Source organism: Canis lupus, chromosome 24 (genome assembly GCF_011100685.1).
Source record: "Canis lupus familiaris isolate Mischka breed German Shepherd chromosome 24, alternate assembly UU_Cfam_GSD_1.0, whole genome shotgun sequence".
NCBI lineage: Eukaryota > Metazoa > Chordata > Mammalia > Carnivora > Canidae > Canis > Canis lupus.
In genome coordinates, this window is record NC_049245.1 from 40,427,368 (window position 1) to 40,443,785 (window position 16,418).

General features: G+C 44.3%; 1 protein-coding gene across 5 annotated transcripts in view; it reads right to left on the reverse strand.

The window, feature by feature from the left end:
- Positions 1 to 16,418, reverse strand: part of BCAS1 (brain enriched myelin associated protein 1) — a 97,622-nt gene that overhangs the window by 58,975 nt on the left and 22,229 nt on the right. For all 5 annotated transcript variants that reach the window (XM_038572627.1, XM_038572625.1, XM_038572626.1 and 2 more), the window contains exon 4: positions 3,583 to 4,154. In XM_038572627.1, the coding sequence (XP_038428555.1) occupies positions 3,583 to 4,154 (572 nt within the window). The remainder of the gene's footprint in view (positions 1 to 3,582; positions 4,155 to 16,418) is intronic.

The window sequence follows — 16,418 nt, forward strand, 5'->3', positions numbered from 1 at the left end:
AAAGGGCTAGAAAAATTAGAAGAAGAAAAAAAATCTCATCCCTGCCAACACATTGGTTTGTGTGAATCACAGCTCAGTGAAACCTTTCAGGCATATAATTTATCTTTTCTTTGGCCTATGTAGTAAATGCTTCATTTGTTCATGAATTCTGGCCTTGTTTTAATTATGCTATGCTCTGAATGTAGTTTTATGAAGCACAAAAATAAGATTGTCGTTCTGAAAACACAGAAGATTTGTGTGCTTCTCCCAGAATGAAATGGTGGCATCTTTCTCCCAATTCACAGCTCTGCAGGTTTGCGGTCGGAATTCCAATCCAGGAAGAAGCATGCAGTGAAACTGGGGGGGTGGGGGGGGAAGGTTTGTGTGGTGGGAGGGGAGGGACAGCTGAGCCCAATGCATAATCTACGCTAAGAATTCTGAATCAATACATTGACGGCCGTTTATGCACGATGCAGTACTCCCACCAAGAAAGCCATTGATTGAGAAGTTTTATCCGTGTCACTTTCTGAGGGCTGGATTCTCTCATTACACTCATAGAACAATTGATTTCTCCCCCTCCCCTGCTCAATACAGACTCTGCAGCCAGGGATCAGCTGAGAAACCTCAATAATCAGAAGGCTGTTTTTGTTTAAAACCTTTGCAGATATATGTATTTGAATTATCCACAAGTTCACAGACCAAAGGAGAAATCAATGGCCATCTCCTGGTTTTTCCACGTTTCATATGCATAGAGTGCAGAGTGGGTACTCAATATTCAGATTCTGGTGATATTACCCATAAAAACATGGACATTTGTAGTGTAACATAAACAAATGCGAACTTCATTGGTTTGGAGCGAACTCACTTTTTCCAAAAGGAAGGTAAGTTACAACTTGAGGTCTTCTGAGAGGTCCCTAGAACTTTAAAATATCACCCCGGGCTTGACGGTATCAGATAACCTGCCATGTTCCCAACACAAGACCCCATCTTCTGGATCAAATCTCATTTTGGAACTCATTACACTCAAATTCAGATGCTGGTCCCGAGAGTCTTTAATATAAAAACTGGGTTGATAAAATACAACTCTAAACTTTCCTGTACTTTTCTGAGAATAGGAGTGGATTGATCGCACTGGGGTTTTATGGTTAAAAACATTCGAGAGTCAGGTATCAGATGCTAAACTGGTTTTCTTAAATAAGGTGGGGGATTTGGATAAGTCACTAGATACCTGTCCCAAGATGGGCAAAGCTTGATCCTTCATCCTTTTCCCATAAATAACTCCATCCTTTCCTGACTCGGGCAATGGGTTAGCTTTGGATGCCCCAGTGAATGAAACACGTGATGACTCACAAAGTCGTAACCTCAGAATGGCCTTAGGAGCCATGACCAATAATGAGGACTCAAGAGTTTCTGCTCAGAGTCGAGCAGTAAATCGTTTCTCAAATATTCATGAATATTGATGACCAGTTTGTAGCCCCAAGACAAGTAACTTTCCAGCTCTGGGTTTACACATTTGATGGAATGTTCTCTGAGCCAGTGAGGCCAATTCTCTTTGTGTCTGAGCATCCTCTCCAACACTCAGCCTCTCCAAGGAGAGCACTTGGTGTCTTGCATAAGAATTGCAGCGGTTTTGTACCTTTTCTCTTGCAAAGTCCCTGAGGACAGGGCTCTGTCTCAGCCACCACTGTACCCTTGCCTCACCTGTACCTGGCAGTGTCACACTCAGTAAAGATGTGATGCCTGGATGCGTTTGAAGACCTACTTTGAATTATCCAGAAAGGGGATCCCTGGGTGGCTCAGTGGTTTAGTGCCTGCCTTTGGCCCAGGGCAAGATCATGAGGACCTGGGAACGAGTCCCACATCAGGATTCTTGCATGGAGCCTGCCTCTCCCTCTCCCTCTGCCTGTGTCTCTGCCTCTTGCTCTCTCTGTGTCTCTCATGAATAAATAAATAAAATCTTAAAAAAAAAAAAAGAATTATCCAGAATGAATAAATAAATAAAATATTAAAAAAAAAAGAATTATCCAGAAAGCTATTCAGTTGGCTCCTGAACTGGTGCATTTGGGGAAGGGGGCATTTGAAGGACAATTTTTAAAACTTTTGGAAGAAAACTTGAAAATCGGTTCTTGGAATAGAAATATATAGAAAGGGCAAGAACACTGATCATGAGAGCCTGAACACAGGAGCCTGATTATCTTTCCCTAGACGTAACTGTCCAGAATCCTTAACTGGTGCCTAACATTTAAAATATAGTTCTTGGGGTGCCTGGGTGGCTCAGTGGTTGAGCACCTGCCTTCAGCTCAGGGCATGATCCCAGGGTCCTGGGATTGAGTCCCACATCGGGCTCCCTGCATGGAGCCTGCTTCTCCCTCTGCCTGTGTCTCTGCCTCTCTCTGTGTGTGTCTCTCATGAATAAATAAATAAAATGGTTACCAAAAATTTTTAAAATAGAAGATAGTTCTTGACACCATCCTGGGTGCATTAAAACCACAGACTAACATGTTAATCATTTCTTTTAAGGAGAATAATATATGCACAGCATTTAAAACAGAGCCTGGTATACTGTAAGTGCTCGATAAATGTGTTGTTGGCAACATGGCAATGCAGTTAGTTGTTATTAAGACAAATGCATCGACAGCCATGATGCAGAACCCTGTGATGAAACCCTGAGCCCATCGAGTTTTTTTCCTGGTTCTAACCTCAACTAGAGGTACTGACTGCACTCCCCAATTTTTTTTGACTCCCAAATTTTGAAAAATACTGTTATTTAAACTTCCATTGACAAAACAAAACAAAAAAAAACCCCAGTACCTTAAAACACAGTGTATCAACTTTTATTTCCTCCTTCATTCAAGGAGTTCCTTTCTCGACCCCAATACAAACAAACTCTTTCAAGATAAAAAGCAAATGCCTCCTTTTTTTTAAGATCAAAAGAACTTCCCTTTCTTTGTGCAGGAAGAAAAAAAAGGCAGCTGACTCGGGATACCTCCTTAAAAAATACCTAGTTTTTACAAAGATATTACCCCAGCTTGTTGGGAAATAATTAGGACATAAAAGAGTCTGCCCAGAGCTGTAAAAAGCTCTTTATTTAAACCCACACTTTGGTGCAAAAGATAGTTAAAGATCAATCCAGGCTATTAAAAGGAAGAAATGAAATGTATTCCGACAAAAGCCTAGAAACATACTGAAACGGGAAACAACCTACTGAGCCCACGCAGGCTAGTGGAGTCTTTCAGGGACCATTTTTATTCTGCTAATGCCTTTGCCTCCAGACCCCATTGATCATAAATGCAACCTGTCTTCCTCTACCTTTGATAAATGGAAGGACGAATTCATCCGTATGTACCTCACCTCCTCCCTTCTTTTACAGAAAACAGATGTCACAGCTGTTCCTGCTCTTCCAACAGATGTTTCTGCCCCCAGAAACATGGGGGACACTGCAACGTGCCATCTGTTCTAGAGGGGTCGACGGCTCGATACCTTGTCAGGGCCCCTTGGTGACTGCAGAGCCATACATGTGCCATCATCTTACCCCACCAGAGCCCCCCCCCCCCAACCCTGAGCCGGTGTTCACAAAATGGGTGGCTCTTGTGCAGCACTTACCCTCTCTGCAGGGACATCGTCGGACGGCCTGGACAATCCGGAAATTTCCTCGGCCTGGTCTCGACGCTCGCTGCTCTTGGCTTCCTGTTGGCTGTCGACTGGTGCCTTTTCCCGTCCCTTGTCCAGTTTGAAGAGTTTGTCCAAAAAGCTGGAGTCCTTAGGCTTGGAGGGGGCTGCCCCTCCTGACTCAGGTGAGACAGGCGCCGGTCCCCAAGTGGCAGAGGAGCCTTGGTCCCCGGCGGGGCTCTGCCCTGGGGTTTTATCTGGGTCATGGCCCGGTGCAGCTGCCACCGGAAGTGCCATGCTCTCAGTTGGTTCTTTGTTCCCTAGAGCTTTATTGGAGCTGACATCAAGCTTCACTGCTCCAGTGGATGAATCCGTGGCTTGGTCTCCAGTACGTCCTGGTACAGGCCGCGAGAGTGTCAAGAAAAAACGAGATTTAGCAGCTGGTGCCTCGGGTTTGGCCTCTTTCCCAAGATTCTTTCCGTTGGCATCTGCAACAGCGCTTATCTCCATTGTCTTGGGGGAAGAAGTGGCCACATTATCCTCCTTGACACTTATTCCCAAATCGACTGTAAACACAAACATAAACAGCGGTTATTCAACCCGGCGAGGAAATCCAAGGATTGATAATGGACTCCAAACCTTTTATACACAGAGGCCATGAAGCTGGGGCTCTGTCGCTGTCCGGTCCCTCTGCAGAGCAGAACCTGGTTTATCTGGAACTCCTCTGACCCTGCTCTTCTGGGGAGAGAGAGGAATGAGGGTGGTGGGGGGGGGGGTCAGGGAGGAGGAGAGCCAGTTGGCGGAAAGCGCACACCAGGCACCGTACTAGTGACACTCGTGTTCTTTACCCGGTTGCAGCTTCAGAGGGACCCCGTGAGACGCATTTTGTCATGATTTCATCTGGGAGGCTGTGCAGAGGTTAGGAGCTTGGTCTCTGGAGCTTGGGCCTCGGGACTACCAACTTTTGGGGTCGGCTGATTCTTTGCTATGGGGGTTCCCCATGTGCACTGTAGGGTGGTTAGCAGCATCCTGGGCCTCCACCCCGTAGATGCCAGTACCGCACCCCAGTCGTGACAATCCCAAATGCTTCCGGACATTTGCCATATGTCCCCCAGGGTTGGGTACGGGTGGGGGTGGTTAAAAACCACTCACGTTTGAGAACCACTGAGCTACATTGTCTATTTGAATCTCAGTTTCTTAACCGCTCTGTGCTTCAATTTTCTGGTAAAAGGAGGCAAATGGTAGAAACTATCTCATAATTTTGCAACTAAGATTACATGAGTTAACATGTTTAAAGCAGACAGAATGGTGTGTGATGCATGTTAGCTGCTAGCACTATTCTCAAGGGAGGAAACAGGCCGCCACAGAGGTGGTTCGCCTCCCCCGGGGCCGCCTGGTGGAGCAGCAGGGCCTGGTTTGGGACAGAAACCTGACTCCGAAGTTTGTGCTCTGTCTTTACCATCAGGCCTATGTCAGCACAGGCTCATGGAAGATTTTAAAAGGTAGCACTCAGAGGAGCTCCACTCTGAAGGCTGGAAGAGCAAGCGTCCACGTGGGAAGGCAACCTAGACCTCGGGCTGCCTAGGGTTAGCTGTCCAGGGCCGCATGGATGCGGGCTCTGCGTCCTCCTCCGGGGACTGAGCACCGCTTCCAGGGTCCAGCTGTCTCTGCCTTGACCTCTGCGTGGGTCTCACTGAACTGCTTTCTTTCCGAGGTGCCTTTTATAAAGCAGTGCAATGTTCAGGAAGGAAGCTAGACTTTCGGGACCAAAGTTAAAGATCAGGATTCTCTGCTGATAAACTGTGTGACCTTGGTCAAGTCACAAAAAAATCTTTGAACTTCCTCGCCCGTAAAGTGGGAACGCTAATAGCTCCCTTGCAGCTTTGCTGTGATGTTTAAGGGAGAAAACAGATGCAAAGACTCTCATGCGCTGCCTTTTCTGTAGTAGCTGCTTAATAGTTGCTGGACGCTGTGATTATTTTTCGGACTCCCCACACCTTTGCCAGCGTGGTGTTTTGTTTTATACATTGGTAGCCAGGCTTATTTATTTATTTATTTATTTATTTATTTATTTATTTATATTTTTATATTTTTTTATTTGTTTAAATATTTTTTTTATTTATTTGAGGGAGAGAGAATAAGAGGTGGGGAGCAGCAGAGGGAGAGGGAGAAGCAGACCCCCCCTGAGCAGGGAGCCCAATGCAGGGCTCGATCCCAGGACCCCGGGATCATGGCCTGAGCTGAAGGCAGACTTTTAACCAACTGAGCCCCCCAGGTGCCCTGTAGCCAGTCCTTAAAAAATACATTTGCAGGAAGGCAGAAAGAAGGACAAAAAGAGAAAGAGGAAAATCTTTTGTTCTGCTCATATTGCTTGTTAATATGTGTGACAAACACACACACACACACACACACACTTTTATTAGCAATTGTTTTTGCCAAACTGTGGTATCTCCCAGTGTCTAGTGTCAGGGGCAAAGAGAAAGGAGAGAGAGAAGGGGAGAGCCGGATCCCTAAGTGGCATGGTCATCTCTGAGGAGCACAGGAGAGACAGCACAGAGGCCAATGACAAGCACTCGGGGCTCCTCACAATCTCAGATCTTAAAGAAGTCACCCTGCAGCACCGGGTACGCCCTCTAGCTCCTCTTCACCCTTTCCCCCTGTGCTCTAGGAATTCATAATCGTGGCAAACATTGTACAGAGGGAGAGAAGGTGGGAGGGAGAGTGGGACTAAGGAAGTGATAGATGGATGTGTCAGGGTGCCAAGTAAGCCAGTCAGGCAGCTGAAGCATCACAGTGAATATAAATGAATCGTGGGGACCGTCCAAGCCAGGAGAAGAGGAAACAGTTGACAAAAAGGCAGAGACTGAGATTGAAAACAAGGAAGGGCTTTGCAAAATGCCGAGAGCATCAGCCAATCTCTTTCCCTTTCTCCGCTCTTCCTTGCTCTCCAGCCGGGAACCGAAAGAGCTAGTGGTTAAGAGTGTTACACTCAGAAAGTCTTTGGAAGAACAAAACAAAACAAAACAAAACAAAAACCTTCCCAACGACAGACTTTTTAAAAAGGTAAAAAAGGCACATATCGTAATATGAGTTTCAGGCATATGACATCATAATAATTCAATATTGGTCTACACTACGAAGTGATCACCACGGTAAGTCTGGCCACCATCTGTCACCATGCGATTGGGCCCCTTCCACCCAATTCACCCACCCCCCAGCCTCTTGACCTCTCTGATACTCCAATAACCACCACTCCGTTCTCTGTATCTACACGTCTTGTTTTGTTTGTTCATTTTTTTTGTTTTTTACGTTCTGCGTATATGTGAAATCGTATGGCATTTGTCTCTCTCTGTCTGGCTTATTTCACTCAGCATGATGTCTTCGACGTCCAGTTACATTTTTGCAAATGGCAAGATTTTCTTCTTTTTTATGGCCAAGTAGTAGTCCACATATACACATGACCACCGCGTCTTTACCCATTCATCTATTTTTTAAAATTTAAATTCAATTTGCCAACACACAGTATAACACCCAGTGCTCATTCCATCAAGTGCCCTCCTCAAGCACCCGTCACCCAGCTACCCATTCATCTATTGATGGATTGATAGACTCTTAGGTTGTTTCCATATCTTAGCTGTTGTAAACAATGTCGCAGTGAACACAGGGGTGCAGATATCTTTCTGAATTAGTGTTTTCCTTTCCCTTGGATAGATACCCAGAAGTGGAGTTGCTGGATCACATGGTAGTTCTATTTTTAATTTTTCGAGGAAACACTATTCTGTTTTCCATGGTGCCTACACCAATGTACATTCCCCCCAACAGTGTACAAGATTTCCCCCTTTTCCATATTTTCACCAACACTTGTTATTTCTTGGGTTTTTTTTTTTTTTTTTTATAGTAGCAGCCATTCTGACAGGTGGGAAGTGATATCTTGGCGTAGTTTTTATTTGTATTGTCCTAATAATCAGTGTTGTTGAACACTTTTTCATGTATCTCTTGGCCAATCTGTATGTCTTCCTTGGAAAATGTCTATTTAGATTCTCTGCCCATTTTTAAATCAGATTTTTTTTTTTTGCTGTTGAATTCTTTATACATTTTAGGTGTTAACTTCTTATTCAATAAATGATTTACAAATATTTTCTCCTATTCAGTGGGTTGGTTTTTCATTTTTTCATTGTGTTGATGGCTTCCTTTGCTGTGCAGAAGCTTTTTAATTTGATGCAGTCCCTGGATAGACTTTTTAAAAAATGTCAATATAGTGCTTTATTAAAGGATAGATTTCTTTCATCCAAGTAGCTAGAGTAGTCCTCAATGCATTTAGAAATTATAGCAGATGCAAACCATAGCTCTTGATATTAAAGAATGGGGAAAGTATTTTTAAAAGATTTTATTTTATTTATTCATGAGAGACGAAGAGACACAGAGAGGGGGCAGAGACATAGGCAGAGGGAGAAGCAGGCTCCCTGCGGGGAGTCTAATGTGGGACTCGATCCTCGTACCCAGAGATCACTACCTGAGCCAAAGGCAGATGCTCAACCACTGAGCCACCCTAGTACCCCAGGAAAGTATTTTTAACTGGTAAGAACTAGGACTTCCTAGATGGGACATCCCATGATAATGAAGGTCTGCCCCCCAAACTTGGGTGAGTGCATACCCAAGTCCATCACCCAGGTCTTCCCTTTTCCTTTCTAAAATGCTTACCTCCTAGCTGGGCACATGATCTAAGCTAGACTAATCCTGTGGCTTTTGCTGAACCTACTAGAACGGAGTTACACTCTTTATACTTGGGTTGGCAAACCAGTAGGGGGACATCTGTAAGTGGGGGGCTTGATCATCACATTCACAAGTGCTTGTCTGAGAACAAGCTCAGATGAAAGCAGAGCCAAAAGACTCAGGGAGCAAATGCCCAGTGATAGTATATAAATACCTGGATCCAGCTGTGCCTGAAGTTGAAATTTACCATTACGTGGCCATCAGACCTGTTTTTGTTTCTTCACTTACGCCAGTTTAAATTAAGTACATGCTCAGTGACTTGGAGAGAATTTCACAGAATTCTCTCTCTACCCATTTTACTTGTCAAGTAATAGCAAACAATCCTCTTCTTGGGAAGTTGTCTCCAGGCTTTTCAAGTCTGTCTGGGAGGCAGTCAGTATGGGAGGAAGGAAGGAGTGTAAAGGGAATGAAACTGGAGGAAGTAAGTCACAAAGAGCTGAATAGAAAAGCCATCAACCCTTTGTTTTCTCAAGAAAGTGAAGAAAAAAATCCACTTCAGGAAAGAGACTACAACCTTTTGAGATCTTTAGTAATTTCATTTCTAGAAATGAAATATGTCCTAAAACATTGACTTAAATGAACATGTGCATGCGCGCGCACACACACACTCACACACACAATCTGTAAATGAATAAATAGGAAGAAAACCCATCAGAGTTGCAAATTTTACACTCCTGCAAAGAGGAATGTCCTTTACATGTCTTTCTCACATTATTATGGAAAGAATTAAAAAGTTCCTTCAGGCTGATGGGAACTAAGCTTTTAATTCCCATGAAAAAATCTTGAGAAGCTCATCTTGAATCTGGTTTCAATAAAAAAAGTTTTCTCGTAAAGCAGACAAACAGATGACATACCAAAGAGACTTTACTTTCCATGAAAAAAAAATGTGTAAGAGTTTAAGGGAGATAAAAAAAGAAGCAAGTAAGAAAGCATATGGCAGCTCTCAAATACCTAGAAGAGGTGGAAATTTTGATCTTAATGAAGAAAATTTTGTTGTATTATGTGTGTGGCTTTTTCAAAGAAAGTCATCTCAGGCAGACATGTGATTGAGAACTTATTTCCAGTGGTGTTTTGGGGGTCATCATTAGGGAAAATTGAGGTTCTGAGAATTAAAGTCACCTTTCAAATTCATCCTGCTCTTAAGTGGTGGAGTCAGGATTTGAACTCACATCTGCCTGATTGCAAAGCTTAAACCCCTGACATGCTGTAGTTGAAACAAGAACAGAGGGCAGCCCAGGTGGCTCAGTGGTTTAGCGCCGCCTTCAGCCCAGGGCGTGATCCTGGAGACCCAGAGTTGAGTCCCATGTTGGGCTCCCTGCATGGAGCCTGCTTCTCCCTCTGCCTGTGTCTCTGCCTCTCTCTCTCTCATGAATGAATAAATAAAATCTTTAAAAAAAAAAAAAAACAAAAGTCCCACATCAGGCTCCTGCAGGGAGCCTGCTTCAAAAAAAAAAAAAAAAAAAAAAAAAAAGAAAAGAAAAAAAAAAGAAAAAGAAAGAAACAAGAACAGAAGAGAGGGAGGGAACAAAGCAGAGAAAGTTTGGTTCACGGAATTAGTGGGTGTTCAAGAATCAGTGTTGTCTCACATCTGGAAAACACTGGTGTGTGATTTTGTCTTGTTTTGTTCTAAATACAAATTCGATTCTGTCATTTTTCTACATAAAATCATCAGAAAAAGGCCTCACCCCAATTAAAATCAAGCACAAACTCTACCATGGACAACCCCTGCTAGACTTTCACTCAGCTCAGCTCATGTTCCTCCTCACAACACACCAACTGCGTTCCCACCCGAAGCCCTCTGCACTAATTGTTCTTTCCACCCCCAGGTGGAAAATGCTTCCCCTCCCATCTTCCCATGGCTACCTGGTTATCATTCAGGCCTCAGGTCAGGTCTTCCTTGACCACCCTCTTAAAGTCACCCTCCACTCACCGCCATTCCCTCTTTGGGTTCTGCAGAGTATTCCTTGGTCTCTGAAATGATTTCATTAATCCATCCTTTATGTGCTTCTTCCCCACTAGAAATTAAGCCCAAATAGATAGAGGCCTGGTCTGACTTGATTATAGCCGTGTCCCTAGTGCCTCCGGCAGTGCTTGGCCCATAGCAAGAGTGGGTCAGGGAACAGGAAAGGCCACAGCACAGGGCCCAGGGCGTAGCAAGCAGTCAGGGAACGTCACTATAGCAATGGCAAGAGTAGCTACCCTTGTAATAACCAGTGGTGGCGGAGGTGGAGTTCTCTCCTAAGAATCCATATCCAAATCCTCCTACTGCTTGGGGTTAAAGAAGGAAGCAGAAACCACCACCATGATTTCATTTACACACAAAGTGTCCACTTACGAGAGTTATTTCCCACTCCAACATCCCTTCTGCTGCAACACCGCCCTGTGTGTCAGCATCCCCATCAGTCAGGAGAAAGGAGGGTAAGGTGGAAATATAAAGCACACAAATTGCTAAGGGAAATTGCCCACCTGACAGAAGAAGTGGGAGTTTGCTGAGTCATTGGAAAGTACTGCTCAGATCACACACGTGGCTCTCGTTGGGTGAGAATCTGGCCGAGTTCAAAGAGTTCACCGAAGAAGACAGGAAGGTAGAAGGGAAACTAGATGATGACCCACTAAACTCTTCAAAAGAGAATTATATTTGAATATCAAAGGATTACGGTAGGCCCTTGGGAAAACTGATGATGAAGACCTCAAAAAATTTTGCAAAAATGACCTTTTTGCGGTCTTACTTTGAGTCACATGACACATCAAACAACTGTGGCTTTCTGTGCCGTGCAAATGCATTTGTTGTTTTATAGGTCTTGAAATAAGGATTCATGTGGCAGATACTTAGAGCTTGGAAGAGGATGTTAGATTTGAAAATTTCATGGAATGATCAGATTTCATGCTTTTCATCTCAATAGGGAAAAGCCACAAATTTCGCCAAGAAATTCCAGCATAAATAAAAGAAAGGAATGAGTGAGGGGGGGCATCTTAGAGCGGAAGGTTCTTGACTATCAGCTTGATAGAACGTGTCTGAACATCTAGTGATTGAAATGCTGGGTTTTAATGTTGGGTTCCAACGTGATGGGGCAAAAGGTTCACCCTGTGCTCTCGCAAAAGTCAGCAGGGATTTGCCCATCACTGTGGGGCGAGACTGTACTAATGAAACTCATCATTTCCATTTTCCTTTCTGCTCACAGATTTCCTATGACTTATGTGCCGCAGAAGTCTGGGACATACAAAGGTAATTCCAGGGCTAGACTACCTTTGCTCCAATGGGAGCCTATATTGTCACTCAAAGACATATTCAGTGTCTGATTTTGTTTTTTTTCCCTCAATATAATAATAATACACATTTAACAGGTGTTTACTACCCGAAACAACTGATCTCTTAACTTTTTTCTTTCTGTCTCGCCCCTCCACCCTCGTGGCGACCTAACTAGCATCTGCAGCCCAGCATGGCTTGCCAAGCTTTGTACATACTCACACAAATATGCATAAGTATTGCAGATACACATACGCAGGGGTTGTGTCTGTTCTTGGTTTTTATAAAAACTGGATCAGGTTAGACATAGTTTTTGATTGCTCTTATATATACCATTGTTATGGATTGAATGTTCGTGTCCCTACAAACTTCATATGTGGAAATCCTAACCCTTGCTCTGGCGGTGTTAGGAGGTGGGGTCTTGGGGAGGAGATCAGGTCATGAGTTTGGAGCCCTCAGGAACGGAATGAGTGCCCTTATAACAGGCCCCAGGGAGTGCTCTTGCCCCTTCCACTGCTTGAGGACATAGTAGAAAGGTGGCCATCTAAGAACCAGAAGAAGATTTTGCTAGACAACAAATCTGCCAGTGCCTTGATCTTGGACTTCCCAACCTGCAGAACTGTGAGACATTAATAGTTGGTGTGTAAGCCCCCCAGGTCTGAACTGACAATTATAGTGATTCCTCTCAGTCAGTATGTCCAAATCTATCTTATTTTTTTTTTTTTAAGTAGGCTCCATGCTGGGCGTGGAGTTTGAACTCGACCCTGAGATCAAGACCTAAGCTGAGATCCAACCAAGAGTCACATGCTTAACCAAGTGAGCCATCTAGTCACCCTTATATTATTTTTTAAATAACTGCATAATATTCCTTAATATGCATATACTAAAAGATATTTAAGTCATCGCCCAATCAATGAATATTCTGGAAGTTTCCAAGTAATTGTTTCCATTTCTATTACAAACGATGCTGGGATTAACTTCTATGTTCAAAAATCCTAAGTTAGTGCTTTATTTCTATAGAATACAGGCACAGATGTAGAACTGTTATACCCAGATCAATGTGCATTTAGTTTTTAAAAATAGACAGTCAGGGATCCCGGGTGGCGCAGCGGTTTAGCGCCTGCCTTTAGCCCGGGGCGCGATCCTAGAGACCCGGGATTGAATCCCATGTCGGGCTCCCGGTGCATGGAGCCTGCTTCTCCTTCCGCCTATGTCTCTGCCTCTCTCTCTCTCTCTGTGTGACTATCATAAATAAATAAAATTAAAAAAAATTCATTATAGTTTCATATTTCTCCTGTTTCTTAATATCTTTAAAAAAACTTAAAAAAAATAGTCATATTTTTTTTTCCTCAGAAAGGGCTCTAGTGATTCACATTTTCAGCAGTAATGTGATAGAGTGTCTTTCTTCCATCACCAAGGGTGGCAGGGATGTGAAGTAGCAAGAACATTGATCAGATATACAACATAAAGCACATCTTAAATGGTAGAAAACGTACCAGGGAAGGTCATGTGTTATTCTATCAGTGCCCTCCAAGGATAAGAACGCCAAGGGCAAGCCTTGGACGTGGAGGGTGGGGTAGGTGGAATTCATGCCACATAGAACACTGCTGAAGAGTGACAATTATTAGCTTGAGACTCTGGAGACTAAGAATAGCCAGCCAGAAACACTAGGAGACAAGAGGCTCAGGGGAGAAGGATGGGGAAAAGCAGCCAAATCAAGAAGACATATTCTCCAGGGTAGACATATAAATGATCAGTGAGCAGTGAAAAGATGCCCAACATCATCAGTCATTAGGAAAAGGCAACCAAAACCAAAATGGTACCACTTCACATCCACTAGGATGGCCGTAATCAGAAAGACGGATCACAACCAGTGTTGGCGAGCATGTGGCACCATTAGAACCCTCCTATGTTGCCGGCGGGAATGTAAAATAGTGCAGCTGCTTTGGAAAGCAGTTTGGTAGTTCCTCCAGAAGTCAAACACAGAGTTACTGTATGACCCAGTCATCCCACTCCTAGGCACACAAGCGAAGGATGAGAACGTATGTCCACCCAAGAATTTGTACACAAATGTTCACAGCAGTGCTATTCACAATAGCTGAAAAAGTGGAAGCAGCCCGAACATTGATCAATCAACGGATGAATGGCTACACAAGATGTAGGCTATCCAGACAGGGGAGTCGTATTTAGCCACGTACAAGAATGAAGCACGGATACATGCTACAACTCAAGTGAACCCGAAAACATGACGCTGAGAGAATCCAGATAGAAAATACCACATATTGTATGATTCTCATTACATGAATGTCCAGAAGAGGCAAAACTCTGTCCATAGAGATAGAAAGCAGATGAGTGGCTGCCAGGGGCTGGGGGTGGAGCAAGGGGCTACAGGGATGGACAACTAATGGGTCTGGAATCCTTGGTTGGGCTGATGAAAATGTTCTGGAACTAGATAGCGGGGATGGTTGTGCTACCTTGTAAATCGACTCAAAAGCATGAGTTGCATACTTTAAAAGGATGAATTTTATGGCATGTGAATTATATCTCAATTTGGAAAAAGAAGACATTGTATAAACAAACATCAAAACAGAGGGGAGCTGGGTGGAGAAAGGAGCACCAAACGTGAGCACACAGTTCAGAGGAAGGACACACGGCTGGCTTTTAAGCATCTGAAAGGATGCTCAACTTCATAAATAGTTAAATACGAGCAAAATTAGGAGACATAGCTTTGCACCCATCAAACTAGTGAAAAAAATCACCTAACAGGGAGGGAATATGAGAAAGAACAGCCGCACATATCGCCCGTAGCTGTGTATTTTGGTGTCTCTTTGGAGGGTAACTTAGTAACACATATCGATATTTAAAAATTCACAAACTCTGTGAACTCCATATTCTACTTGTAGAATATTACCCTATAAATATAATTGCATCGAGGCATGAAGACATCGGGAACGGATACACACGACTTGCCGGGCCACTGTCCCCCTGACAAAAGACTAGAGACAACCTAACCGCTTACCAAGAGGTTAAGTAAATTATCCCATGCCCAGAGAGCGAAATCCTCCACACACACTAACATTCTCCAAGACACGTAGTAAGTGAAAAAAGCCACGTCCAACTGCACGGAGGGAATGTTCCCATTCATTTTTAAAAAGTGATGTTGAGAGGTAGAGCAGCAGATTTTTATTAATTAATTAATTAATTAATTTATTATTTATAGATTTATTTATTTATGATGAGAGAGAGAGAGAGAGGCAGAGACACAGGAGGAGAGAGAAGCAGGCTCCATGCAGGGAGCCCGACATGGGACTGGATCCCGGGACTCCAGTGTTGCGCCCTGGGCCAAAGGCAGGCGCTAAACCGCTGAGCCACCCAGAGATCCCCTATTTTTATTTATTTATTATTAAAGATCTTATTTATTTATTTGACAGAGAGAGAGAGAGAGAGCACAAGCTGGGGAAGTGGCAGGCAGAGGCAGAAGGAGAGAGAGAAGCAGACTCCCTGCTGAGCATGGGGCCCGACATGGGACTCGATCCCAGGACCCTGAGATCATGACCTGAGCTGAAGGCAGATGCTTAAGCAATGGAGCCACCCAGGTGTCCGAGCAGCAGATTTTAATATATGCTCAGTTGGAACACCTGTGAGCATAAGAAACAGTACAAAGTGCTCACCTGTAGCGAAGGAAATGTGGGGACGAGGCGGGAAGCGGATAGACCCGCGGGATGGGGGATGTGTCTCCTGTCTTCCCTTATGATGTATACTGTTGGGAAGGTTTATATGTATACATACTAAGGCCTCCCCATCCCATGTCACTTAAACATGTACAAATAATGAACAGAAAAAACCGGGGGAAAGGAGAGGCCTAGAATGGGGTTTTAAGGCCAACTGCGGAACATTGGGCCTATTTCCGCTTGGCCTGGGGCTGGCCCAGCAGCGACGTGGGCTCCATAACCAACGAGCCTGTGGCTGTGACCGAGGGCTCCCAGGCCACGTGGGTCCTGCATCCTGGAGCAAGTGGCATGACCTCGGGGGCAGCTCCGTATTCCAGAGTCTGACCTGCTCAGCAAACTCAGAAACCAACTTTTTAAGTCCCCTGGAGTTGATGTACCCACTCAGAGGTCATTTTAAAAAGGGCTCATGAGGGTCGCATGGGTGGCTCAGTTGGTTAAGTGGCTGCCTTCGGCTCAGGTCATGATCCCAGGGTCCTGGGATGGGGCCCCGCATAGGGCTCCCTGCTGGATGGGCAGCCTGCTTCTCCCTCTCCACTGCTTGTGCTCTCTCACATGTGCATGCGCTCTCGCAAATAAATAAATAAGATCTTTTTATTTTTTAAAAGATCTTATTTATTTATTCATGAGAGGCACAGAGAGAGAGACAGGCAGAGGGAGAAGCAGGCTCCATGCAGGGAGCCTGTCCGGGACTCGATCCCAGGACCCCGGGGTCATGACCCGAGCTGAAGGCAGATGCTCAACTGCTGAGCTACCCAGGAGCTACCCAGGTACCCAAATAAAAATTTGTTTAAAATAAGTAAATAAAAAGGACTCGTGGATGAAGCACATAGGTGGCTTCAAAGGGGACACAGACAGTGACGTCTTCCTGCCTTTGGGGTCCCTCCCTGGTGGCAACAAACACTGAAGCACGTTATCAAGGGCAAGAGGCCTGGTGGGTCCAGAAGCCAAGCAAGCACATTTAGAATTAGCTATAGGATTTAAATGTTTAGCTGCTTCAAGCCAGGATAACCTAATGGTGATGATGAATGATATTTTTTTTAAGTTACTTTTGGGGACACCCAGGTGGCTCAGTGGTTGAG